The sequence below is a fragment of the Corvus cornix genome, chromosome 4A (assembly GCF_000738735.6).
Source record: "Corvus cornix cornix isolate S_Up_H32 chromosome 4A, ASM73873v5, whole genome shotgun sequence".
Lineage (NCBI taxonomy): Eukaryota > Metazoa > Chordata > Aves > Passeriformes > Corvidae > Corvus > Corvus cornix.
In genome coordinates, this window is record NC_047058.1 from 13,114,366 (window position 1) to 13,140,201 (window position 25,836).

Here is a 25,836-nt window from a genome sequence, read left to right on the forward strand (position 1 = left end):
AGTCCTACAACAGTGAGCCACCTGGTCATGGATGCTCTAGCATCCCCTCAGTCTGGAAGTGGCCAGGTACAGCTAATGGGACAGATGTGGAAACAAGGAAAGACAGGAGCAGTGATCCTGCTGTTTCAGTCCTTCCTTCAGACTCCTTAGTCCCCATTTCCTATCACTAGACTCCCAAGGACATTTTATTCCAACAAGAAAATACCCAAAAATAAACATCAAGTGAGGGCTGACCAGGGCTTGGCTGGCTACCAAAGCCTCTTCCACAGACTTTCCCAAGCACTGCTGTGCACTGCAAAGGACTTTGTGGCACCCCACAGGCCAAGCCAGCGGTGACAGTGCTACCAGCACAAGTGACTGCAGAGCTCTGGTCGGACTGAGCACATAAATCCTGTGACCAGGGAGTCCTCAGAGCAATCACTGTGTACCATCCTCTTTGCAGACTTTCCCATTTGACTCATACCCTCCATGCTGTTAACAGAACAGGGGGCCTGAAACACAATGCCTTCATTTCACCTGATTTAACCAGCTTGTTATTAGAAATACGTCAAATGAAGAAGTGATTGCACTTCCCTTTACAAAAAGAAATACCACCAGGGTAATTATTCTTTACTGACATAATAATATTCTGATAGCTCACCTAGAGCCAAAGGCAGTTCAGCGGGAGCCAGGCAGGTGCTCAAAGATCCCCACGCCCAGCCTAGTCCAGTGCTGAAATGGTCTCTTAATTCAGGCTCATATTTCTCAGGATTCCTGCCTAACTCCATATATCAATTTAGGCCTGTATTTGAGCACTGAAATCACCCATGCCCCAGTGACAGGGCAGGAAATAGGTACCTAAGGCACTAGCAAAGAGTCAAGATGTCACTGCACAAGCTGCTTGCCTGAAGGTGGCCCAGAGATGAGCACTTAGGTGGAATTTCACAGCGCCAACAACAGTCCTAAAATCAGTTAAATTATTTAGAAAAGGATGATTACAAAACCTCTAGGTATCTTTCTGAACAATGAATCCCAGCAGATAATATAACTGAGTATCTAATTTCACAGCAGCTGTGAAATTGTCTGCAAAACATCTACCCCTCACACGTCTCGTCCCATCTACATAAAATCCATCCCAAGTGACTTAGAAGCACTAGAAACTCAGTCTAGCTGACAAACCGAAGCAGTGGATGCAATTTTAGAGCTAATTGTGACAAATTCTGTTTGGGCCAGTCCTGTTTATTATCTCTATCAATTATCTGGATGAGGGGATCAAGAGCATACTCAGTCAGTTTGCATATGACACCAAGTGGCTGGGAGGGCAGGAAGGCTCTGCAGAGGCATCTGGACAGGATGGATTGATGGGCCAAGGCCAATTGTGTAAGGCTCAGCAAGGCAAAGGGGCACACACAGTGGGGGGGTCAGGGCAGAGGGGCTGGAAGGTGCCTGAGGGAAAAGACCTGAGGGTGCTGGTTGAGAGTAGCTGAACAGGAGCCAGCTCTGCCCAGGTGGCCAAGAGGGCCAATGGCACCTGGGCTGTATCAGCCATGGTGTGGCAGCAGGACCAGGGCAGCGACTGTTTCCCTGTGCTGGTGAGGCCACACCTCAAGTCCTGTGTTCAGTTTTGGGCCCCTAATGACAAGGAGGACATTGAGGGGCTGCAGTGTGTCCAGAGAAGGGAACAGAGCTGAGAAAGGATCTGGAGCACAAGTCTGATGAGGAGCAGCTGAGGGAGCTGGGGGTGTTTATTCTGGAGAAAAAGAGGCTCAAGGGGGACCTTATCACTCTGTACAACTGCCTGAAAGGAGGGTGTAGCCAGGTAGGGGTCGGTCTCTTTTCCCAGGTAACAAGCAACAGTAGAGGAAATGGCCTCTATGTTGCTCCAGGGGATGTTTAGATTGGATATGAGGAGGAATTCCTTCACTGGAAGGGCCGTCGAGCTTCGGAACAGGCTGCCCAGGGAAGTAGTGGAGTCACCATCCCTGAAGGGATTTAAAAGACACACAGATGTGGCACCTGGGGACATGGATTAGTGCTGGACTTGGCAGAGCTTGGTTGGACTTGGTGTTCTTAAAGGTCTTTTCCAAGCTAAATGGTTCTAATCTAAGCAATGAGAACACAAGCTATTATACCTCAGTTTTGACAGGCCTTCACAGTAGCTTAAAATATACATTTTCTACATGAATATATCTCTCACTAGTGCACACAGCCACTGCTGGTTTTCCTCAAATTGAGAGACACTAGCAATAACAGTACTACCTGTACATGTTCATATGTGTGTGTGTACATATACATATTAATGTAGTATCGCTGATTTCTCTCCAGATACACTCTTCCATTGTATTTATGAATATTCAATACAGACACGATGTAGTTTTGTAGAGCACAGAAGTGATTTTTTAATACCAGAAGGCATTGGCATAGTGAGGCAGAGTGACCCCCAGCCTCACAGACTGTAACTCCTACATTGCTTTCTTAAAAGGGCTGCTGCTTTTGCCTGCCAGCTCCCACTAAATCCCTAGCCCCATGTCAGCTGAACATGGTACATTTTCCCCCCCTTGCAAACACCAGGGATATTGTTAGTTCTGCCTACACGTGAACTGCTGGAGCAATCTCCCATTTTCAAAAAATATCTATTTATACTTCTATCATTAAATCATTTCTCACTTTCATTTTTTATTGCCACTTAAACCTCCAACAGCCCTAATTTCTAACTGATAAAACCAAATCATACTGGATTGGGCCCAGTTCTCCTCCTACACTAGTATTACATCAGCATAACCACAGCTTTCAGTGAAATTAGTCTTGTTCCCTTTGCTGGGAAACAAAGAAGAAGAATCAGTCCTACTGTTTCCTCCCTAATACACTTACAGGAGGAGTTTAGTCCACAAATACATATGCATGACCCAACACTGGAGGGAGAATTACTCAGTATGGCCAAAGAGTAGGGCAGCAAATCTGAAGTTTCATTGTCACTAATCATTTTCATCAAGAAAACTGGCTCATTTCAGTTATCACAACACCTGCAGACACTAGAATTAGACAGTAGACATTAGTATGAACACCAAACAAATCAAAATAAAATCAGTCCTATGTCTGCATTGAAACAACTCCACAAACACCACGAGGCAAATTATAAATGAGCTTGACTGGACTCTAATGTGTTACAGATAATTGCACATCTAAGCAAATTAAACATGGCCTGCAGATCTGATCTTTTCCCCACTACTTTTGACTGTTCTCACAACAGTTGCTCTGTTAGAGGGGAAAAAAAAAAAAATCTGGGGACTACAGCAGTGTGACAACCTGTTACCCAGGACCCAGGCCCCAGGTTTTGCCCCAGGCTGATGTAAAACCATGGGCTCTGCAAAGCCTTGTCACAGCTGACTTATTCAATCCTCTACACTTCTAAAAACAATATTCACCTTTGATTTTCACTTCAAAGGTCCTGCTTCAGCAGGGTTAATGAGAAACAAAGAAATCACAAAGCAAATTAAGGTTTAATCATTGTGCAATTCCCTTAGATAACTTAATTGTCTCATCCTCACTGTTTTGCAGTGTAATTAACTATATCTCAGAACCAAAGGTAGAACATGCTTCAGTTCAAGGTCACAAAACAAGCAGAAAGAGGCAAGAACAGAGGCAAGATGTCCTGACTTGTCGCCTCCACTCAGTCCCCTGCTTCAACCATTAGGTAGCATCCACTCTTCAAGTTGACACAAAACCCAAGAAACCAGAGTCAATGCTAGCTGCTAACTAAAAACATGAGAACAGAGGCTGGAAAAGGAGCCTTTCCACATTGATCATATAAAGGAACTGCAGCTTAAGTCAGTGTTTGATGTGCAGTATGTCTGACAAATAGACTTGTATACAAAGTTATCTAGATCTTTTTACACATCATTGTAATAACTTACAGCAACTATGGACTTAAAGATTCAAGCACCACTTCTGAACTCAGCTGTAATTTACTCTTCCTTGCTGAGCTGTTTATCATCCTAATGGCCCTGCCAAAACTAGGATAAATTCCACCAGACATATCATTAAGGTATTTAGTAATCACTACAAGACAGTGACATAATTCACTAAACCCAAAATACCCCAAAATGCTGTTTCTGTCCCTTTACAGTTACTGAAGTGCCTTAATGAAATTCTATTTGGCTGCAAAGTGAAGATATGGATGGATTTACACATAGCATAGAAATAGTCCATTTAATTAGCAGCTGAGATGTTTAATGGCTAGTATTAATTTCTGTTAAACAGAAACTGTTATCTGTTCAACAGATAACTCTCAGCTGAAAGCTCTGCATTCAGAGAGTTGTTCAGGATTCATTTTACTTCAAAGGCTCAAAAGTAAATTTCAGATGCAAGCGCACAACTAAGAAGTCTGAGTTACGAGCAGATCAAGAGACCAACATTCAGAACTAAGAAGACCTACAGAAATTGCTCCATCCAAGGTGGCCATCCCACATCCATCCCAGGCTGTAGTAAATACTCTCTGCTGCAGCCCCAGAGGACAGTGCAGTTAGAGAGTAGCAATTTGTTCCTTACCCAAAAGCCCAATTACCATACTCCACAAAGCATGAAGATGGAGAGATTGTGCAATTTCCATCCCAGCTATTATCACCAGCTGTGCTGTTCCAGCCCAGCTCCGTGCCCCTTCAAAGATGTCACTTATATGTAACAGCAATTCCTCAAACAGCAATACCCACAAACATGTTCCAAGGCAAGCAACCAGCTACAAGCACTCACAAGATACTGCCTCTTGGGGTGGGAGCAGTAAAGACTATTCATTGTTTTCCAAAATTTCAGCATCAGAAAACAGAACGAGGGAAAGGTCTGGCATCTGAAATGACACATTCTGTCAGCCCGAGGACCCACAGTTAAAAACAAAGTCTTTATTTCCTTCTTGGAATAAAGCCTGGCCAAATCTCTCCAGCCCCCAGATGGGATCAGCAGGGGAGAAGCATCCCCACTTTTGTGCTCTTACAAAGGCACTGAGTGGCGCCGATTCCCACTGCAGAGCAGGACTCATGCAAACCAGCCAGCAGGACTGGCCTTGCTTTTCATCTACAAACTTCACTTTTGAAACATGCTGAGCACAGAAACCCTTCAGTGTCTGTATTACCAACCTCCTAATTCTTTTTCTGCACAGTCCTAAGAATATGGCAAAAATAAACTGAGGCTTCTATTGCCCACTGAAAAAGCAAAGGAAAAGCTTGTGCACGGCAACTAAAACAAAGCTCATTTTACACTTTCCAGTCACTGATACACAAAGTACAAACCCCTGCATTCCCTGATGGAAATACAGGGCCTCCAGGGAGACCTTATAGCACCTTCCAGTACCTAAAGGAGACAGAAGAGAGCTGGAGAGGGATTTTTACAAGGGCATAGAATGACAGGACAAGGAATAATGGCTTCAAACTGACAGAGGACAGGCACAGATCAGATATAAGGAAGAAATTCTTCCCTTTGAGGATGCTGAGGCCCTGGCACAGGTTACTCAGAGAGGTAGGTTGTGGTTGCCCCATTCCTGGAAGTCTTCAAGGCTGGATGGGGCTTTGAGTAACCTGGTCCAGTGGAATGTGTCCCTGCCCATGGCAGGGATTTGGGATTGAATGAGCTTTATTGTCCCTTCCCACCCAAATAATTCCATTGCATTTCCTCAGTAAAAATAAAAATACCAGCCTTCTTCCACATGCACAAACCCCCATATTTTTCTTTGTTGCTTGTAGGTTATTGATTTTCAGTTGTTCAAGTATAAGCGAACCTGTAAGACTTCACCTCTAACCACCCTGCATGTGCTTCTATGTTACAGAGCAGTTTCAGGCAGCAAAATGTCAAAATAAACAAGATAAACAGGTAACTGTGACAAGTTTTCCCAAGGGTAGAAAAACATTAGCAGCACCTGCTGCGTTTTCCATCTGCTCTGAAGTACCCAGGAGCAAAAAACCAAGAACTTTAATGCAGCAAATGATTTGAAATGTACGACTGGTCTTGATTCCTTCAGGAAAACCCAGGCTGTATCAATAAGTAAGTATTTATACATACACACATTTCTATACTATGAGGAAAGCAGTATAAGATCTACTCTAGAATCCAAAGAGCTTCAAGTCAAAGTGCAGCTCTTTTTCAGTCACCTGTGTATTCCTCTCTTTCAGTGGTGGCCTGCAGGCAAGGGATGAGCCCTGGGAAGGAGGGTAATTTCTGCTTTAGGAGACATCAGGAGAGTCATGTGGAAGCAACTGCCCTCAAGGTTTGCAGACAAAGGCCCTGCTACCACTTTCATACATGGCTTGGTTATGACTAACCCAAGTAGGGTTTAGCCTGTGTCATTGCCTAAATATTTAACATTTCTCACACCCCCTAGGCTGAGCTGGGTGTGCTGGGGCTTGGTGTCATCAGCTCAGTCAGGAGCACAGCAGCTCTGTGGGGACAGGTGGGCTGGGAGGGGCACAGCCAGTGCAGGGCAGCAAGAGGTACAGGTCCTCTGTGTGGAAAACACCCCTTGTCACCACTCTAATTCCTCCATCACCACCAGCAGGGCTGGGAAAGCCACGAGCTACCAGGACAGAGAGCTCTGTTTTCCACAGGAGACATCTGCTTTCTAGAACATGTTCTGACTTTCCCATAGAGTATTGTGCCAAGGAAGCAATCCTCCCTCCCTCAGCACCCCGCTCCTGGGGCAGAACTGCCCCCTCCTACCTCAGTGAGGTGTCTCTCCTGGTTTAGGCTCACCAGTCCCCGCTGCAACTGGATGTGGTCTCAGTTTTGCACAACCTCTGGGTGCTGGAGCCCTGGAGCACCCCTGGGACTGGCACAGCAGCCACAGCACAACAGCACCCTCCTCTTCCAGCCATGCACTGCCTGAGAAAGCATAGCCTCTCCCCAGCGGAATTTAAGCCCTTGGGGGTGGGTGTGACTCCCCTCCCCCCCAGGGGCAGCTCATCAGCCCCATCCTATCCCTGTCTGGCCATGCTGTGTCCAGATTACCATTCCTACATCTTGGGGCTCCCCAGAAATAACTCAAACCTAAAGAAAATTGTCCTTTGGGAGCACTTGGCAGTAATCACTTCATTTTATTTACAACTAAATCATAGCTCGGGAGGGAAAGAAAAAAAAGACCAAAAGGCAAAAGCTTACTAAATTACCAATACATGTGTTCATTTAATAGTTTCTGAAGTGTGTTCTGGTTTTCTCTAGGTTTCTTTAGTTTTCCTTACTGTATTGCCCATTTCTCTGCAGCCAGACACCCGTTCCCTGCCACCTGCATGTCCCTGTGCCATAAAAATCCTTGGGTCATTTTTTATATTAAGGGGTTTCTTAACTTCATTGTCCTGGCCAGGTCCCAGTTTAAATACAATCCCTTCAAATATTCCTCTCTTATTTCAACCAGAAATGGCTATTACAATTATTTCCTGCAAATTGTTTTGGAGCTTTTTCCATGCCCTTTTTTTTAAATTGGAAAACAGCTGTCACCCAGGAGATGGTTGTATTTTGACGCCACATTAATACCTCTATCCTACACACTTACCAAAACCAGTGGAAACCTACCTCGAGGCAAAGCAACCTGCTTACAGTTGAGAAAACAATTTTGCACCCTATTTCCAGGGAAATTCAGAAATTTTGCTTGCAGGAGGAACACAATGATGAAGGAAGGACTTAATAGTTTATTAAATGTGCTATGTACAAAATATTCTACATACAAAATTAATTATGTGCTTCAACTGGATAGACTTCTAAAATGGTTTGATGGCTCAAGTCTCTTTAAAAGGTAATCTGAGCAAGCTGTGACTGTACAGACATTGCGCCTCATCGAAAAGACATTAAAGTTTCCCTGACCTCTTAAAAGCAATCATTTGAGTTAAAAACCTTATCAGGAGACCATGCTTGGAAGAAAACATAGAAACATATTTCAGTTAATAGTTCAGACCCACCTTGTTTGCTCTGGAAACTGACCCTGTACTGTAAATTCTATCTCTGGTGTACAGTACTTATAGTCCATGAATAATGGATATTATAAACAAGCACTAGAAAATGAAAATTCAATTGACAATATTATGGAGCCTCCATTCACAAGTATAGTTCGTGAGTGATATGAATTTTATGGTTCTTATCACCAATGAAAAAAATTTGCATATCCCATCACAGAGTTCTTATAAGAACCTATTCTGCATTTCTTATCTCAGGGTTTTTGTGATAAGAAATATTGCATTAGGTCCAGTGATTTTCATTTTTCCAATAGAATTCTAAATACATATGCAGTAGCTCTTTACTGACTGATTTCATGTCATAAATTATAAGCTTGGAGGTAAATACATTAGGACAAATATTGATTTCTAAATAGTCACCATGAGTGATGATGACTGTGGTAATAAATTATCACACCTCTTGTCTTTTATATCTCTGTCTTATCTCCCAGTTACTATACTTTGTGACAAGTAAGTAAATAAATAACGCTGCCTCACTTCTGACAGTTCATTCAGAATTAGAAACAGCAGGTATGACTACATGATAGGGTTTTCCGGCAGCTCTGCTCAGAAAGACATTTTGAGATTTGCCACTATCATAAACAATGCTTTCAGTGTGTCACATCACCAAGCATTGCAGGCTTCACTGTAGAAGCAGCAGGTGAAGTCCAGTTCCTGTTGGAAAAGATTAGGAAAAAAAAGTAACAATACTGCTTGGGGATGTCATTGAACAAATAGTCCTTGTTCATTCAACACGTCTGCTCCATGGCTTTTCAGCAATTCTTTGGTTTAATGGATATTCTTTGTTTTACTGGATAGTCTCAGCGTCTAGTACCGTAACACCATGGCTATATGTGACATCTGGTTAGGAAACAGGAGCCTAAGTTGCAGTTACAATTGGACCCCTCCATACTCCCATCTTCCCTGCTTCACCACCAGCCCAGAGACTCCCCCAGAACAGCTCCAGTCAAGCCAGCACAGGAATATAAACGGGGCAACCTGTGGACAGAACCCATTGTCTGAAGAACTGAATGAGTACAGCAAAACCTGCCCCAAAACAGAGGTGGGGAAAAGAACACGAATAGAACACCGTGGATACAGCATCCTTGCAAAGCTCCGTGATAGAGACCAAATGTGTGTCAGCCCTCACTGTGCCTCCAGCCCAGGGTAACCCTCTCTGTCCCATCCCTTCCCTACAGCCCAACACCACCTTGTGCCCTGACTTGCGACCACCCTGGATCCCACACCGTGCTGTTCACAGCTCGGCTGTGCTGTCTGCCCCAGGAAAGGGCAAAGAAATGGATATGGCAAACTCTGCTTCCATAGCACCTGAGGGATAGACATATGGATAGGCATGGAGAGGCACAAGAAAGACAAAGGGCTTTGAAGGGACACACAGTGAGGAGACCAATGGCTGTATGGAGAAAGTTTCTTCCCTGATGAGGAAGGCCAGAGTGCATCAGGCAGCTGGCTCACAGGCAGGTGAAAGAAAACATGTGGATCCAAGGAGATGTCTTAGATGCCCTGGGTCATTCACCTCCAGGTCTAAGCTGGGGTGCTCAGATATGTCTGAACTCAAGTATGTTTGTCAATTCAATCTGCTTTCTGGGAACCAACAAAACCCAAGCTGATGTTCCAAATATTTATTAAAAAGTAACTGCTAGTGGAGAAAAAAAATCAGTAAGTAGTCCAATGGCAGATTTATTACATTTTTGACAGGTAAAGGGAATTAATCTATTTTATGAACAAAAATGGCAATAGGAAAGTATACTGAAGGATTCTCAATCAAACATTAAAATGAAAACAGCATGTGCAATACACATTTATATATAAATATATTGGTTACATTCTTTTTAAATAGATTAAACAACATTCATTAGCAACATCCAAAAATATTTCTTTGTGGCAAGAGATTCATCTTCCTTCACAGCAATACTGCCTCTCCATAAGTTTCCACGACAACAATTTTAGAGTTTGGGACTAGAATAGGTATTCGACACACCAGATCAAACCCAGAGCAAGTGATTTGAAACTAGTTTATATGAGATCTCAATGAGACTTAAGCCCAGATATGCAACAGGTGGAACTGGCAGAGTGTGATTTAAGATGTGGGATCTCATTGAAATCTCAAATTTGGATTAAAGCTAGATTCCCATAGGGAAGCTGTGACACTGCTCAGAATTCTCAGCTAAAACACACTTCCCTTTTTCTGTAAACAAATGCTAACAAAAATAAACTCTCTGTACCCTGTTAACCATTTCTTAACATAAAAATAAGAAGCTGCTCAGGTAGTTTTAAAATAAGTCAGTATAAAACTCTATCCTATCCTAAGTGCTGCCTCTCCCAAAGTGCTAACAAACGGCACAGTGTTTCCTGTTTGAGGCCACATTCCCTGCTTTCCATGGTTCATATTGCAAACCTCAGCTCCAGAAGGACTGAGCTCAAGCCTCCGACCATGGTGGCTGAATCAGCCCAGCCCTGGGCACCTCCCTGGGACACGCAGAGCCCTTCTGAACAGGTCATGCCAGGGCTGTGCTCCCTGTGCTACCAGAGCCACCCTGCACCCACCGCAGAGCCATGGCCAGCCTGCAGGGTCTGCACTGCAGGGAGCTGCTCACACCCACCCTAGCACAGCAGGTACTTTGCCTGTCCCCTGCAGAGACCTGGGCAGGAGCTGGGCTCAGACCCTGCAGCAGAAGACAAGCAGATCATTTTGCATAGTTTGGTTGAGCGGTGACTCTGTGAGTCCTGGGGAGATGCTCTACCGTGCTCCTGCTGCTCCAATTCCTGCCAGGTGTAGCAGGGACTCTCACAGCTTGCCTGTTTGGGACCTCTTTGGACTTGGTTTGGTTCAAATACTTGCTGGCTGATAACTTTGGAGCCTGAATAAGAAATAGTGCAAATACAAGCTTAAAGAATAAAAAAACCCCAAACCATACCACATTACCTTCACTGAACATTCAGTTAAAGACACAAGAATCCATAAGACGAAACCCCAGTTTTGGGGTATTTGAGATATTTGGCAAACTTCCACAAGATTCTTCACAATTGTCTTTAAGCAGTACATTTCACTTGGCACTAGATGCTTCAAATTATTTGCTAATGTGATTCTAACTAACACTGTTGTAGCTAATTGCAAATGACTTTGAAGACTAGTCATGGAACACGGGACATCTCCCTGGTGTGATGGGACAAACACTCTCTGCAGTTATGGATTCCTCAGTGCTTTTCTTATCCAAGTTTAACTCAAAACGATTTTGCTTGCATGGAATGGTGTGAATTCATCCAGGGTGGTTTTTCTGGAAGGCGAACAGACAACAGTTATTTCTGAGGGTCAAAATACCTTTATTTGGCCATGCTGAGGCAGATTAAGAGGCCAAAACAGAACTCAGTTTGATTCCTATTATGGGAGGCTGGCTGCAGTACATTTTAAAACAACAATCATCTGAAGTGGCTGAGATGTTCAAGTTTGAAACTTCCTAAGTGCCAGGGCACCCTATAAATGCAGGGCCCCCCTGGTACTGTAGTGACCTTCACCACATGGCAGCAGCAGCAGAGACACTCAGTCCTTATGGAGGCAACGCACCACGCAAAGTTCCTTGGCCCACTTCAGAAAGAGCCTTAATTTCTCTCAATTCCTCTTCCCCCCAAAAATCAGCAGAAGGGACATTCAGCAGCAAGTTGGGTTCAGAAAGCAGTGCACAAACGGCCTACTATCTTCACTAAGGATTAGGCACACAGGCTGCTCAGGCTCTGGGGAAATCCTACGTACCTCCATCTCCAGGCGCCTACAAAGTCTGGTCTCGGTGTTTCAGGGCTCAGCACTGGGAACTAGTTCTGCTTTGACTAGAACCAAAGAGAGAAGACTGCAGTCCTTCACCAGGGGCAGGGCTGCCTACTGTCCTTGTTAGACCCCCAGGGTTCAGACCTGCCCTTCTCCCTGTTGTGCCACTCAGCACACTGGCATCAAGGCAGGTGTGCTAACCTGAAGGTAGAGTTGCACCAGGGGAGTCCTACCTGTTGATTTAATGGGATTGTTTCAAAGCAGGAATCCACATATTTAAAACCATAAAGAGATGAATTCACAATGAAGCTAAGGAAACAAAGAAGTCATCATATTTACAGACAGCCGCTGTCACACACACACACCCCTTTCATACTCCATTAAAGAAACAGCCTTATCTTTGCCCATGTGCTTGTGTCTAATGTGATACTCCAGCACTTCATGACATTGTTTCCAATGATACAGATAGCACAGTTCAGGCTTTAACAGAACTGATGCATAATTAGGCTTAAGTAGCTTTCGTCTCCCAGCTCCATGAGTTAATTACAGTTCTGTACGTGAATAAAATAGGAAAAAAATCTCCACTTTTTCTCCCATCAGCAAATTCATGTTCTGTGATGGGCAAAAGGAGGGGTTTTTGGAACAAACACTGCCTTCCCCTTCTCCCTTTGTCTGCCAGTGTCAATGTTACTGGAACTTAAAGCTGCAATCTGCATTACACAGATGGGACTCTGCTATGTTCATCTCTTTTTTTGTGATGTTCATGTAGCAGTGACTTTTGAAAGATGTTTGGAATTACTGCTGGCCATGACAGGATACTGCCTAAATTAGAATCAGGCTCCAAGTATCTTCCTGCAATTAGATTATGTCATATGCCATATTCTTACTCATGGCCTGGGAAGGAGAATGCAAGGATACTTAATATCTGTAGATATTCAATTAAAATGAGTGCGTCGGACACACAGTGGTCTGGCTTCTGCCTGCCTCACATCTAGCCCAGGCTAGCTCCTAAACGTTAAGAGGAAAGAAACAGGAAAACACACACCATGCCCATACATACGCCTGCTGGCTAATAAGGTTACCTATCTAAAATGTAAAAAGCCATGCAGTTTACACTTTGTTTGATACAGTTTGGGTTAAGTTAATGCTAGAAAAATAGAATTCAGAAGGAGGGGAGAAAGGTTTGTGTGTAATAAATGGCAATTTTGCTGTCTCTTGAAGGTTGCATTTCAAGCATAACTGCATTTCTCCATGCACTCCAAACGCTTCCCTTTTCGGGTATTGGCATGCTTGTGGCAAAAGCAACCAAACCAATTAATTAGGCACACAGTGAAAGATGCCATATGAAAAAAAAAAAGATTAGTCATTTCCATTCTGAAAATCCTTACTCAAAGCCTTGATGTCACAGCAATAAGCTAAGCATGAAAGGTTGCAGACTCCTTCCTTGCATGAGAGCAACACCAGCTGTGCAGTGCACACAGCTAGAAAGGCTCTTATATATACAACTGTAATCCAGAATAAATAGTACTGTCCTGACTCATAGGTGTATTTCAGCGTGGTTGTTGTTGGTTGTTATGGCTGGAGAATGCTTGCTTTTCATCCCTTCTGTCCCGCCTTTGGACACATCAATGAACAGCAGCCTGGGAGTCCACAGCGTCAGCAATATCCTTTTGTATTCCTTCCGAAAATTCTGGTTAAGAAGCCCATAGATCACAGCATTGAGGCAGCTGTTAAAATAGGCCATAAAATAGCTCAGGACAAAAAGCCATTCTGGAATGTGTGGCTGCACTTTGGAAGGATTAATCGAAACAGCTAGGCCAATAAAGTTTAATGGTCCCCAGCACACAGCAAAAAGGACGAAAACCACAAACATAGTCAAGAAGTTTCGGACGTCAGCTGCCCTGAGCTTCTGCTTGCAGTCTTGTCTCACCCGGTGTTTGACTTGAATCACCAAAATCCAGATCCGTAGGTAGCAAAATGTCACGACGGAGAGCGGGACGATGAAGTGAACCACCACCACTGTGATGGTGTACGATGTGCTCACCGTCTGGGCAAAGGTGCAGGAGTAAATCCGGGGGTCATACTGCAAGGAGCCAACAAAGAAGTTTGGCACAATTGCCACCACCGTGAGTATCCAGGTCAGGCAGAGATAGCAGCAGGTGTTCTTCAGGTTGAAGAGCTTATCGTACCGAAGGCTGTGGCAGATGTAGCAGTAGCGGTTGATTGCGATCGCCGTGATGTTGAAAATGGACCCGATGACACTTAAGCCCATCAGGAACCCACTTATCTGGCAGTGAACATTTCCCATGGTCCATCCATTGTGGAAGATGGCACTCAAGATCAGAGGGTACGGATAAACCGCAACCACGAGGTCTGCGACAGACAAGCTGACGACAAAGATGTTGCCTACAAAAAAGAAGAGACCATGAGAGGTTAGTGTAGGTCCAGATGGACAACTTGCAACTCAGAACTCCTCTTTAGGCCTAAGTCTTCTCATGGGCTTCACTCTACTCTCCACTCAGAATTTGAAACCCTAGGAAATAAGACTGTGCTCTACTAGTGACAGCAGTGGAGAGTAACTAGGCATGATTGACCTGCATGTTCCTCCTTGGGAATATTCTAAACTGAAAGTGTTACCCTTAACTTGGCTATAGCTGGGGGTCAGGTACCTGTGGTCCTTTAAGTTATGTAGGAGAGAAGGATTTTGCTCTCCTTGTTAATCAGCCAGCCTGACTGTCTCTGACCATCATGGGCCAAAGGCCTATGATAGGCAGGTTTTGTTCTCAGTGGTTTATTCATTTCACTGACAGCAGTTGCACAGGAAAGGTCTCTTTTGTTCTTTTGCATGTAAGCAGGTATGCATTCATCAGAATTTCTGCACTGTTCATGTTAAGGATTGTATGTTCTTCAAGGAAGCATGGTGCAACCAGCCTTGATGTGCTTATCTTATTTGGTCTATTTTCCTCCTCTTTTAAAGTTGTCCAGTGCAATGTGGAAGGTCAGTCACTCCTTCACTGTCTGGTCCTGGGCAGAGAATGTGGTTAATAAGCTGCAGTCAGCCATCTCTGCAGAGTATGTGCTGCAGGTTGTTCATTTAGGCTCTACAACAAAGAGAGTTGAGAGTCTCTGCAAGTATAAAATAATTTAAGCCTTGTTGGATGGAAAATGCTGCACTGTGTGGGACAACACCTTCCAGCTCCACTGTGTGGAGCAGCCTCCAATGACCTGGGTGACCAGTGACCTCCTAACAGCACTTACTGCTCATTTCACGAGTCTGGTGTATTTTTAGGAAGGCAAAAAGCCTTTCTGTTCAGTTTGCCAGTCAGCATAGAGGACTGCATGAGGAAAAGGACCTCGAGGTCTTGTGGGAACTGGTGTAACTACGGGACCAGCTATAATGTTGAAAAGGACATCTGTCAATACGCAGCATTTTGATGACCTCAAAGTGTCACTTCATCAGGAGCTCAACACTTCAGTTCGAGGACAGCACACTAGAAAAAGTGGTTGGTTTTCCTAACTCTGCAACTTTCATGTGTATCTATAGTGGTGGGAAGGAAAATATTGCTAGACAGCAGATATATATACACACAGAGAGAGTATATATAGAGAATAGAGTATGTGTAACACATTTAAGGTGTCAACACCTGTGCCCCTATGTGATACAGGCAACATCCCATCCAACTGATCACACCTGCATGTTCTCTTCAAACCCTCATATCCTGCTGTCTAGTAGAGTAGATATATATTTTAAAAAATACTTAAAAGAGGTATTTTTCTATGGTATCCCTGAAAGGACTCTCTTACATCTCAATTCAACCAGGTCACAGGCTTTAGCACTTGGAAAATACACCCAAGGGCTGTCAGAAAGCATGGCTGCATTGCCGTTGCAGTTGGGTCATGGCTATGTTTGTGCCAACAAAAACTATCAGGACAAGTCAACAGTTCATATCAGGCCACTTCATGCTGACTGGAAAGCAGTCCAGACTGGAGAATAGCCCTCGGCAGTGTGGAGCTGAGGCAGCTGACACAAAGTGTCACTTAAAAATAAGTATTAGCAGAGGTCATGTGAAGTGCTGAAATCTTTTTAGAAAGAAATTTTACATACACAGGTTTACCACAGCACACAGCTTCTGTGTCTGCTGGGCCTCAGTGCTGCTTTCCTGCTGATTTAATAACTTACTGAGAGCCCTTTAAAATGCAGCTACTGAACCTGGTCCCCATATAATTAACTCCATTTATGCCCATTGTCAAGGACAGAACCAACTGTGGTCAGACTTAGTGATGCTGCAGGCACCCCAGAGAGGGAATGCTCTTCTGCAGCAAAACTTTTATTCACTCGATCAAAAATATGCACTTCAACATAAAGAAAATGTGCCCCCAGCACCAGAACTTCCTTTTGGAAAGCTTTTCTAAAATAATTTTCAAGAGAACAAAACACAGACAGAGAGGTATCAGCAATCCAATTTAGGAGACTTCCAGAGCATGCTGGAGACAGGCTCCACTAAATGGACTGTAACTCTCCCTCTTCACCAGACCTGTCCTACTTGGATACACACTTCTACACAGCCAGCCAGAAAGCAAGTCTCTGCCTTTGCTGGGCATGAAAGAGACACATTCAACATCCAGTTCCAAACCAGGCAAAGCAGAACAAAGCTGAATATTCCCTACTTAAAACACCACATTTGTGGATTTAATCCAAAGCATAGAAAAACCGTAGGGAAAATTACTAGTCTCACTTCACTGCCAGCTGCTGGAAGAAATAAGCCATCTCTGCTGGTCTTTCTTCACCAACTTGAATAGTTGGGAGGAAGTAAGAATATAAGGAAAAAAAAATCTATAGAAATAATAGTCACAGGACGGACATTGCAGTTTGGATACAGTCCAAGAGCACAGTATTGTTGTGTATTATTTTGACACCAATTCATTGCATGTTGCTCCAGCAGGGAGAAAATGAGACGGTTTTATCACGAAAAGAATAATCTCCTCCACTCGGGGAGCAAAGCTGCCCTCCCCTGCTCTGTGCCTTCAACAGTACAGTCTCACCTCTCCTATCCACCAGCAGACATGGCCCAGGCAGGGTGCTGGGTGCCTGAAAATACAGCCAGAAAGGTTCATGCAGTACTATTTCACAGAAATAAACGCATCTTCCAGTTTATGTGGGAATGTGCTCAACTCCATCCTTTTCTTCTGGTGAGATGAAGGGGAAGGTCAGACCCATAAAACAGCCATTTGCAGGTCAGTCCTGGAAATCAGTGCATTTTTAATGACTGAGTACTGTAAAGACGGGGCTCATTGCATGCCACCAAAGCAGAACGTGCCCTTCAAAGCGTGGGAACTGGCTATTGGCTAATTATTAAAATAGGAGTAACTTGAGTTAAACACTGCTTTAGCCTTTCAGTCCCTGGTTTGCTATGAGACCACCACGTGCTGAGCCCTGCACCAACAGCTTGTGTCCTTCCCTTTGTAGGATGAGGTTGGACCGTCCTTCCCAAAGACACTGTAGAATGGGAAGCCATCTAATATGTGGCTTTTAGGGAAGGTGAAGAGCAGTCTCCTGCCAACAATCTTCATTATTGTGTTTTTTTACATTTCCCACTATAAAACAAAGGACTCTGGCCCATAAATAATGCCAGCAGGACTTCATCTCCAGTTGAAATTTATCTGCTTCTGCAACACTATTTTCAGATGTATCTTTTTCTCTTTGTTGGCATGTGACTATATTTCCTTATTAGCTTTCACATTTTCCGTCCCTTTTTTAACTTCTACTTAGTATAAACTGGCTCATGTGCCACTGTGCTCCATTCCCCAGTTATAGAATCATACATGAAGAGGCAGGAATGGTGGAGAAAAGCAAGTGTGACACAAGGATACTGGTAATACAAATTTGTCCATATTTTCAGAGAATTTATAAATCCTTGTACATTACAGAAGTCCAACACAAAGCTACAGATTATAGAGGTACAATATACTGTTCACAGTATAATCCACAATTGTTTAGGGAAGAAAAACCTAACTCCAAACAATCTGAAGCCCATCTGCAGAGCAGATTATAGGCACGTGCAAATTATGCAAAAGGGAATTTATCCCAGAACATCTCCTGCCCTAGCACTTCTATCTTTGAGTTCCCCCTCTGCTCCCATAAATCTATTTCTGCCCACTCCAGCAGTCTGCTCCTGTACTCCAGCAGTTCCCTGGCCCTACCTCTCATTCTGCCTGGATTATCCAACAACACGGATTATCCAACAACACAGGTTATCTGAGGACTTATTGTCAAGCCCTGGTTCTAGGAAATGTGAAAATACCTCAATGAATTCTGCAAATCAATAATCCACATACGTAAAAGTCTTCACTGGCAGGCTGCCCCAACAGCACCTGACTTTCATCCAAACAGATATTGTTCAACAGAGATTAACTGAGCATCACTGTACAAACACCAGGGTCATTGGCACTGCCTGCCTCAAGAGGCTATTGGAAATCCCCTGGTGTCCAAGCTCCAGTTGCATAGATCCAGCCTCTCCCTACTTTTCCCACGCAGCAGCTGTGGGCTGTCCTTTACAGACTGTGGCTTATGTATCCTGAACCTAGAACCAGGGTTAAAAGGTGAGGGGGGGAGAAGGAGATAAAATATTTTTCTGAAAGTGGTCACTTTTTGCACATCTCAAAATGTCCAAAACAAACACCCAAACCTCTTCTTTCTTTGTTATCCATAAGAAGTTATTTTACATTCCTTGCAGAAGTATTACAGAACTACAGAACTCTTTCCTTCAGGTGAACAAGAGATGCTCAATGCAACCTGAAGTTAGCACTGTTACCTGTACACCCAGTGCTGAAACTGAATTGTCCTCCTGAGTGACAGGATTTGCACCAAAGCAGAGACACAGTTGTGCAGATCAACTTCTGCTCACCTGGAACAGTCCAGCTCCAATTGAGCCTGCTGTCCAGGCTGCCCCTTCCTCCCACCCTCTGTGCAGGGATTCGAGTTGCTCCCAAATAGACAGTGCCCACAGCATTTTGAGGCAAACAAACCCACATACAACAGGCTCAAAGGCAGCAAGTGAGAAGCTGACCCATGAGCACAATGGCTGAGTGCCATGGGGCTGGCTCACTGCATGAGGAGTCACCTTGCTGTTCCAACCTCTTCCCAGGAGTGAGATCAGACCCTGGTGTCTGTCCAGCTGCTGCCAGATTAACTGACAGCTGTAGAAAAGCAGGTCTAAAAACCTGTACTGATAAAAATGTGCTGATACACAATAACAAAATGCTGAAAGTTTATTTATGCAACTGGTATGTTTGCTGTGACTTCTTACTACTATAACTATACTATAAACCACAGCTTATAATAAAGAGAATCTTAAACTTTATGTTTGTTCATTCAGGTTTTATAAAAAAATCAACAGACTCAGATCTTCCAGATAAACAGGAATTAAGACACACATCAACCTCAGAGATATATATATATTGAGGTTCAGTAAACAATTTAACAGGCCATGACTGTAAAGCAAGCCTCCGACGACCACTTACCATAATCTAATACTCTCTGTTTAACCTTCCAAAGCTTATGCTCACTGCAAAACAGAAACAAAATGTACTGTTTGCTCCAAGCAAAAAAATAAACTCATAAAAAGCTTTATTCAGCATGCAACAAGACTTTATTAGCTGTGATAGCCTCTTTTTCTTGTTTGTTTTTACCTGCCACTTACTGTGTGATTGCTTGTATGTCACTAACCTCCAGCCTGCAGATGTGAAGTGTGCTCGGTTCTACAAACTAAGTGGCAGTTCATAGAAAACACTTCCAGATCAATTTTCTTCTTTTTATGACGTAAAGATACCATTGAGTGTGTGCAATCATATTGATCACGTACTGCTGTAATTAAGTGGATGACAATGCTGTGGTGTTGGGGGATGCTGAGCCTGCAGCCCTCTCTCTGACAAGCATTTTTTATGTCACAAATTCTAAAGGGTCATTCCTGGGGGAGACAATATTTACCCCATCAAAGTGCATTAAGAACCATCCTTCTGTAGGGGAGTTGACCCATTGCACTGATCCTTACAAGCTCCTGGCTTCCAGGGCAGTGTGAACACCACACACAATGGCACAGGAGGAATGCCAGACTGTTTTCATCTCCTTCCACCATTCTGATAAGCACTGATACATCTGATGTGCCCACACGACAGCCCAGTGTATACTTACCCATTTTGACAACTGAAAATGTTTGACAGGGAGGGGAGCACAAGTGAAAATCAGCAAAATTCTCACTGAGATCCAGGCAAAAGGAAAAAAAAAGAAGAAAGAAAAAGATTTGTTGTTCAATCCATTAATCCATAAATTTTAATTGAGGATTTTATTTGTGTATTTAGGGAGTATGTTCAAAGAGAGAATAAACAAAAGAAAGGAAAAGGCATTCAATTAATTATCTGTTATCATTACTCCATTAGGATTCAGAGGGGGATAAAGTGTGGTTTCCTGCAGTTAAACAGACAGTGCAGTTGGGCTGTCAGCTGCTCTCAAATCCTGACTGTGCTGCATAAAATTATACAGAGCATAATAACAAAAAGGGCAGGAGGTATTGCCAACCCACAGCATCCTTAGGATACAATATTAGACAATGTGGAAATATCCAATTTAAGGACATTATGAAAGTCCTAAAAAATGCATGATACTCCAGAAGAATTTAACTCCTGAAAACAGTCCTTTGAGATCTATCTCTCAGTACAACCATGAAGCCACAGAACAGCAGTATGCTATGGGCTACCAACTGTTATCTGGTTTGCTGGCATCATTCCCTGTGGGAAAGCTGTGGGCACTTGGAGCTGCTCCCTGCCTCGTGGCAGCCCTGCAGATGCACAGAGCAAGGCCAAGGCAGTCCCCAAAGCAAACTCTCCTCCTCCTCCTCTGCCTTCCTGTGGCCAGGCACTTATGCATCGCTTTGGCATCACCAGCTCCATGAGCCTTCTCATCAGTACATCACTACAGCTGGGAAAGCTGCCTTTCCCTCTGGACCTTTGAGAAAGAGTTGCTTGCGGGAGGAGGAGAAAAACCTCACAGTATTTACTGTAGAAGAAAGGACCAGCCCCCTAGAGCTTCAATTACATTTGTTATGCACCATATATTACCTTGGCTGATGGCTAAAGAATTGCTTACATTGTCAGGTGAAGGACTAGATTACTGGATTTTAGACTTTTAAGTCATGACCTCTTAATTGTCTTGCTGCCAGAACCATACTTGAGCCATGCCTTCAGCCACCCTAACTGAATGCAGCAAAGGGCAATAGTTGGCAGTGTTCACACTCCAGAGATTCATAATTTTCATTTGGCTAAGACCAGCCAGATTCACAGCCTTAGCTGAGCCCAGAAGTCTTGGAAATGGGCTGGAAAATAGAGAACAGCCCTGTTTGCACAATTTTGTATCTTTCCTTATATCACTTACCATTACACCAGAAACAATGTAAATTTTTATCTTGCTGTTACACAGATGGTAGCTGGACATTCACTCTCAAATGAATAAAAATTATTTTAATTATGTCTTCTTCTGAACCCTTAAAAAGTGGTCAGCCCTCTTTTGGTACCAATGCAGAGCAACTTCCCCATCTTCAGAAATTCAAATACTTTCTAAAGAAAAAAGACATTTTAACACCATCCCAGGGAAACAGTGTTTGGCAAGTTCCCCTGTTACTACCCGTTAATCCTAACACATCCTGCTCACCTTGGGCACTCCTTCCTGAAAAGGTGATCTGAATATAGTATAAAGAAAGGGGAAATTACATAAAGCTGACATTTTACCTACCTTCAACATTTTTCAAGTTTCTAAAATACAATTCAGTGTTCATTAAAGTGCCTTGTAATGACTTCTTCCTGTGTTTTCCTGGAAGTTCTGACCCTTCACATGAGGGAAAACCACAGTGCTGTAATTCTTATGGATTTCTAAACTTAGCTCTTGCTAGTGTTTTTCCTGGATGCAATTATGGCAACTGAATCTGCCAGTAATGGAGGAGGAGTAAATGGTGGTCTTGATCCAGCTCCTAATAAATACAAAAGAAGTGCTAAAAAGTGTCCTTTCTCATTATGTGCCCCAGATTTCTGTCATTTCACTGTTATATCCACCAAACCCATCACCTGCAGTAACACTGTGAGATAGTGAGCCAATCCACACAAAGTCTTGATTCCTCTCTGTATCAGTTCCAAATTCTTGGACTAAAGATGGACCTGGAAACACTGCCTTCACAGCACATCCCAGCAAGACTGATGGAGAGCAAGTGTCAGAGTCAGGAGGCCCTTGGGGCCACCCTCCAACTTGCCCAGAGTGAGAGGAAGCCTCAGCACCTCTGCTAGTGTCAGGTGACCTGCAGAGCCCCAGCTGCTGCATCTGACTGTACAAGGACAGCATGGCTGGTGGCTACCTACTCCCTAAGGCACCTTCTTGTGGGACACAGACGTCTTTGGGAGGAGTCTACACAAAACCCTATGCAGCCAGAGGCGAGTCCAGGTACCCAAACTAGCACCTGACACCCTGGATACCAGTGTCGCCCCCTGAATTCCAGCTGTTTACCTGCCTTTTCTACCTGAAATCCCTGCTGAATGGCACTATCCACATTCAGGCTATGTAGGAAGCACAGGCCAATGCCCTTATGTTTACCCTCCCACACTGGCCACATGGGCACAGGGATGAGCTCTACCAGCACGCATGAACTCCAGGCCCATTATTTATCACCTGGTTTGTAAAGCGCTCTGAAAGAGGAAAGACCCTGTATAAACATAAATATTAATTATTTCCAGCATCCATTGAAATGACAAACCAACATCCATCCTCTCCCAGTCCCAGCAGCTGTACCGCCACCATTTGCCATCTGTTACTATTGTAGGAAAAAAAAAAAATGTCAACTCAGGCTTAATCAACTTAATAATGCTCTTTTGCTACTGGTGTTGGTCAAAGTGTGTTCCTGGAAAGGAGCTGTGTGCAAGCAACCTATTCCTAGGCAGCTGTCAGGCAGAGCATACAGTCAGATAAGAACACACAGCTCATTTTAGTGATAAAAATCTTGTCTGACTGCCCTGGAGAGCCCTGCTGAACCACCACAGCTGAGCCCAGGAGCTGCTCCTGCTCCTCCCTGTGCCTCACCAGCACAGTTTGTTGACTAAACCTTAGTGTCAGCACCAGTCACTACACCCACGGATATCCACTGCAAAGGAGCAGATGCTACCCTGCCACAATTAACAGCTTGTCTTGACCTCCCAGCCTTGACATCCCAGGGATGAGTCTCTCTCCAGTCTCAGCTCTTCCTACTTAGTTGGTGAGAATGGGAGGTGTTTTTTTTCTTTACAATTCTTTTGAATTGCATATGGAAATGATGAAGCTACTAAAAAAATAGTCACCACACAGAAATGTTTCCATTGATGAAGGCCATTTAGCATTTAACTCATTCTGAACCAATTCGAGGTTACCTAAATGAAGGCTTGGGTGTTAGAGCAGTAGCTGGGTGATAATCACCTGTGCTTCTGCACAGCATTTGACACTAGAGTTAGGAAAAAGAAACATAATTTGGATCCAAATTATTTCCAAGGTGATAGCCTAGTTGTAGGCTGCAGCACAGTCCTGGTATGCCTTACAGTGAGTCCTGTGCTGCAATTGATTGGCTTTTCTTCAGAAGACCTTAACATATTTTTTCGAACAAAAATACCCATGGGGTAGATCATAGAATTCCTTAGAGCCCATGTTTTTTTCTCTTGTGGCCTCACACTGAACCTAGCAATGAAGCAGGTACAGCTACAGTATGTACACACAGTGGAGATGAGGCTGGAAGAGAAATGGTGCCATGAGGGACAGGAAAGCAGCACAACTGAGGGCAGCTGTCCATAGTCAGTCCTCCAAACCCAGCATCCAGCCCCATCGCAATGAAAAAGGTTGATATACCTGAATTACTGTTCATGCAACCTTCACAATCTGCTAGGAAGAGGAGTAATATTCCTTACAAAACAGATGGGCAAAGAAAGACCACCAAGATGTGATGGCTTCATCAAGACTATGTGAACCGTGAGAGACATAGTGCATGCAAGTACGAGAAAAGAAAGTAAAAGAAAATCTGTTCTGGACCTCCTGGTTCATTCATAACTATTTACTAATCCCATTGGAAATGGAGAGTTACTTTCACCTGCAAACACTTTAGGGACTCTGATACAATTACATCGGCAGAAGTCCAATGCAAACAGTTAAAATTGGTTCAGTAAGAATATAATGATACTGGAAAATAAAAAAAATTCTCATGTCCTCATTTTCCCAGAAAGGAGTCCAAAAAACAGTGTTTCCCAGAACATCAGCAAAAGTTTCACTCCAGATATTCCACAGGGTTTACAGAACTCATGTCAAGCCTGGGTACAGGATGAACAAGAAACGATCGATAATATGAGAAACTTGGACTAGGGAGTCCCAAATGTATTGCTGGATGGCATCTGCTTCTGTTCTTTTCCTAATGACTTATGAAACTTAATCATCTTTGAAGTGCTATGTATGGGTCTATAAAAGGAGAAAAGATGTTTTTGCAGTAAAGTCCAGAATAAATGTGTTCCAATGTGAGCCTGTGTGACCAAATGGTTCAAGTGGGTGTGCTCTAACACTGGTCTCAATGGGAATCTAGTGGTGGATAATACCCAGGTGGCTTGAAGGCAAGTAAGACTCCACGGGACTGTGACACCTCAATTACTGGAGGAACTTAATGAAGTAAGTAGTCAGACTTATAGGCAGCATACACACTTTCAAGGGTAGATCTCACACTTGTGGATAATATTTGATGAGGCTGGCAGACACTTCCACTATCAACAGCTTCCAGTAGAACAGCATTGCTGGATTCTGCTCTTATACAAACTACGTTTTGCCCTCAGCAAAAAGGAGGGGAAAAAAAAGCTCCAGAAAGACTAAAAAATGCTGAAAAAAAGGCCATCCACATAAGCCAAAGAAACTCTGACGTACTTAGCACAATTGCCTAATCCTGGAATACCCCCGAGTCCTACTTTCTAATCTGCAGTACAGGCCTACTTTTAGAGTTGTATAACCACCATCAATTGATGGTGCTTTCAGTGTCCCCTTAAAACTTTTCCCCTCCTCTCCCTTTTTCTCCCTAATGAACTTTTCTCAGCAAGAAATAAATCACAGACATTTCTTCTCTCTGAAACTACTTAACACCCACACCTCCATACTTCAAAGTGGTAACATGTTAACTTGAGCCTCATGATTCCCATCAGGAGCGCGGGAGGTGAGGGCTGCATGCAACCCTTTAATGCTAACCCTGAGTAGACCTTTCAAGCCAGTTGGTGGTTGGTAAAGGAGACTCTGCTCCCCACCTCCATGTTTGTATAGCCAAGGGAGTGACTACAAAACCCACCAGCGACAACAGAGCTGAAGGGACCCTGGGAGGTCGATTGATCAGCCCCCTCAGCCACACCTCTTAAAAGCTGCTGACAAGGAGGAGCCTTTCTTCACTTGGAACAGGCTGCCTAGGGAAATGGTGGAATCACCATTGCTTCAAGTGTTCCAAAAATGTGTGGATGTGGCACGGGGGGGATACAGCTTAGTGGTGAACATGGCAATGCTGGGCTAATGGTTGGACTTGATAACCTTAGACATCTTTTCCAATCTTAATGAATCTATGATTCTATGATTTCTATAACTCCATTGCCCTGACTCAAATCTAAGCTACCTTCCACCCTGCTTGCTACCATAAAAAAGAAAAAAAAAAAGCTTAGGCATGTGCTGGTTGAGTGAGCACAGAAACAAAAGAATAACTCAATAGCACCTTCAGTGTGAAATCTCTCCTCTGGCAGGGGCAAAACAGAGGAAAAGCTATACTTTTCACACTGCCTTTTGCTCCTGAAGTGTTGGAATTTCTATCAGTTTTATAGGTCATGCTTTTACTTGCCACCCTCTCCAAAGACAAGAGAAGTGGTCAAGACTGCTAAATTTCTAAAAGAAAAACCTCTCTCACTCTATGCAATTTCTGAAAAGCGCTCTTCTCCACTCCTATATTGCTTTATCTAACAGCTTTCTTTAAAGAGCTGTCATTCATTAAGCATAAGATATTAATTCCTGCCTTCAAGTCTCTTCAGAGCCATTTGTGA

The 25,836-nt window shown here is 43.6% G+C and overlaps 1 protein-coding gene across 5 annotated transcripts in view; it reads right to left on the reverse strand.

Moving 5' to 3' along the window:
• Nucleotides 1-9,574: 9,574 nt before the first annotated feature.
• The window catches only part of GPR50 (G protein-coupled receptor 50), a 42,706-nt gene continuing 26,444 nt past the window's right edge, over nt 9,575-25,836 (reverse strand). For 2 of the 5 annotated variants that reach the window (XM_039572096.1, XM_019288128.2), the window contains exons 2-3: nt 19,922-19,986; nt 9,575-14,136 (exon numbers count right to left, since the gene is read on the reverse strand). In XM_039572096.1, the coding sequence (XP_039428030.1) occupies nt 13,268-14,136; nt 19,922-19,925 (873 nt within the window). In that variant the 5' untranslated portion in view covers nt 19,926-19,986 and the 3' untranslated portion in view covers nt 9,575-13,267. Of the gene's footprint in view, nt 14,137-19,921; nt 19,987-21,514; nt 24,823-25,836 lie in introns of those variants that run through there. The other 3 variants (XM_039572094.1, XM_039572095.1, XM_019288129.3) reach the window with 2 other exon arrangements.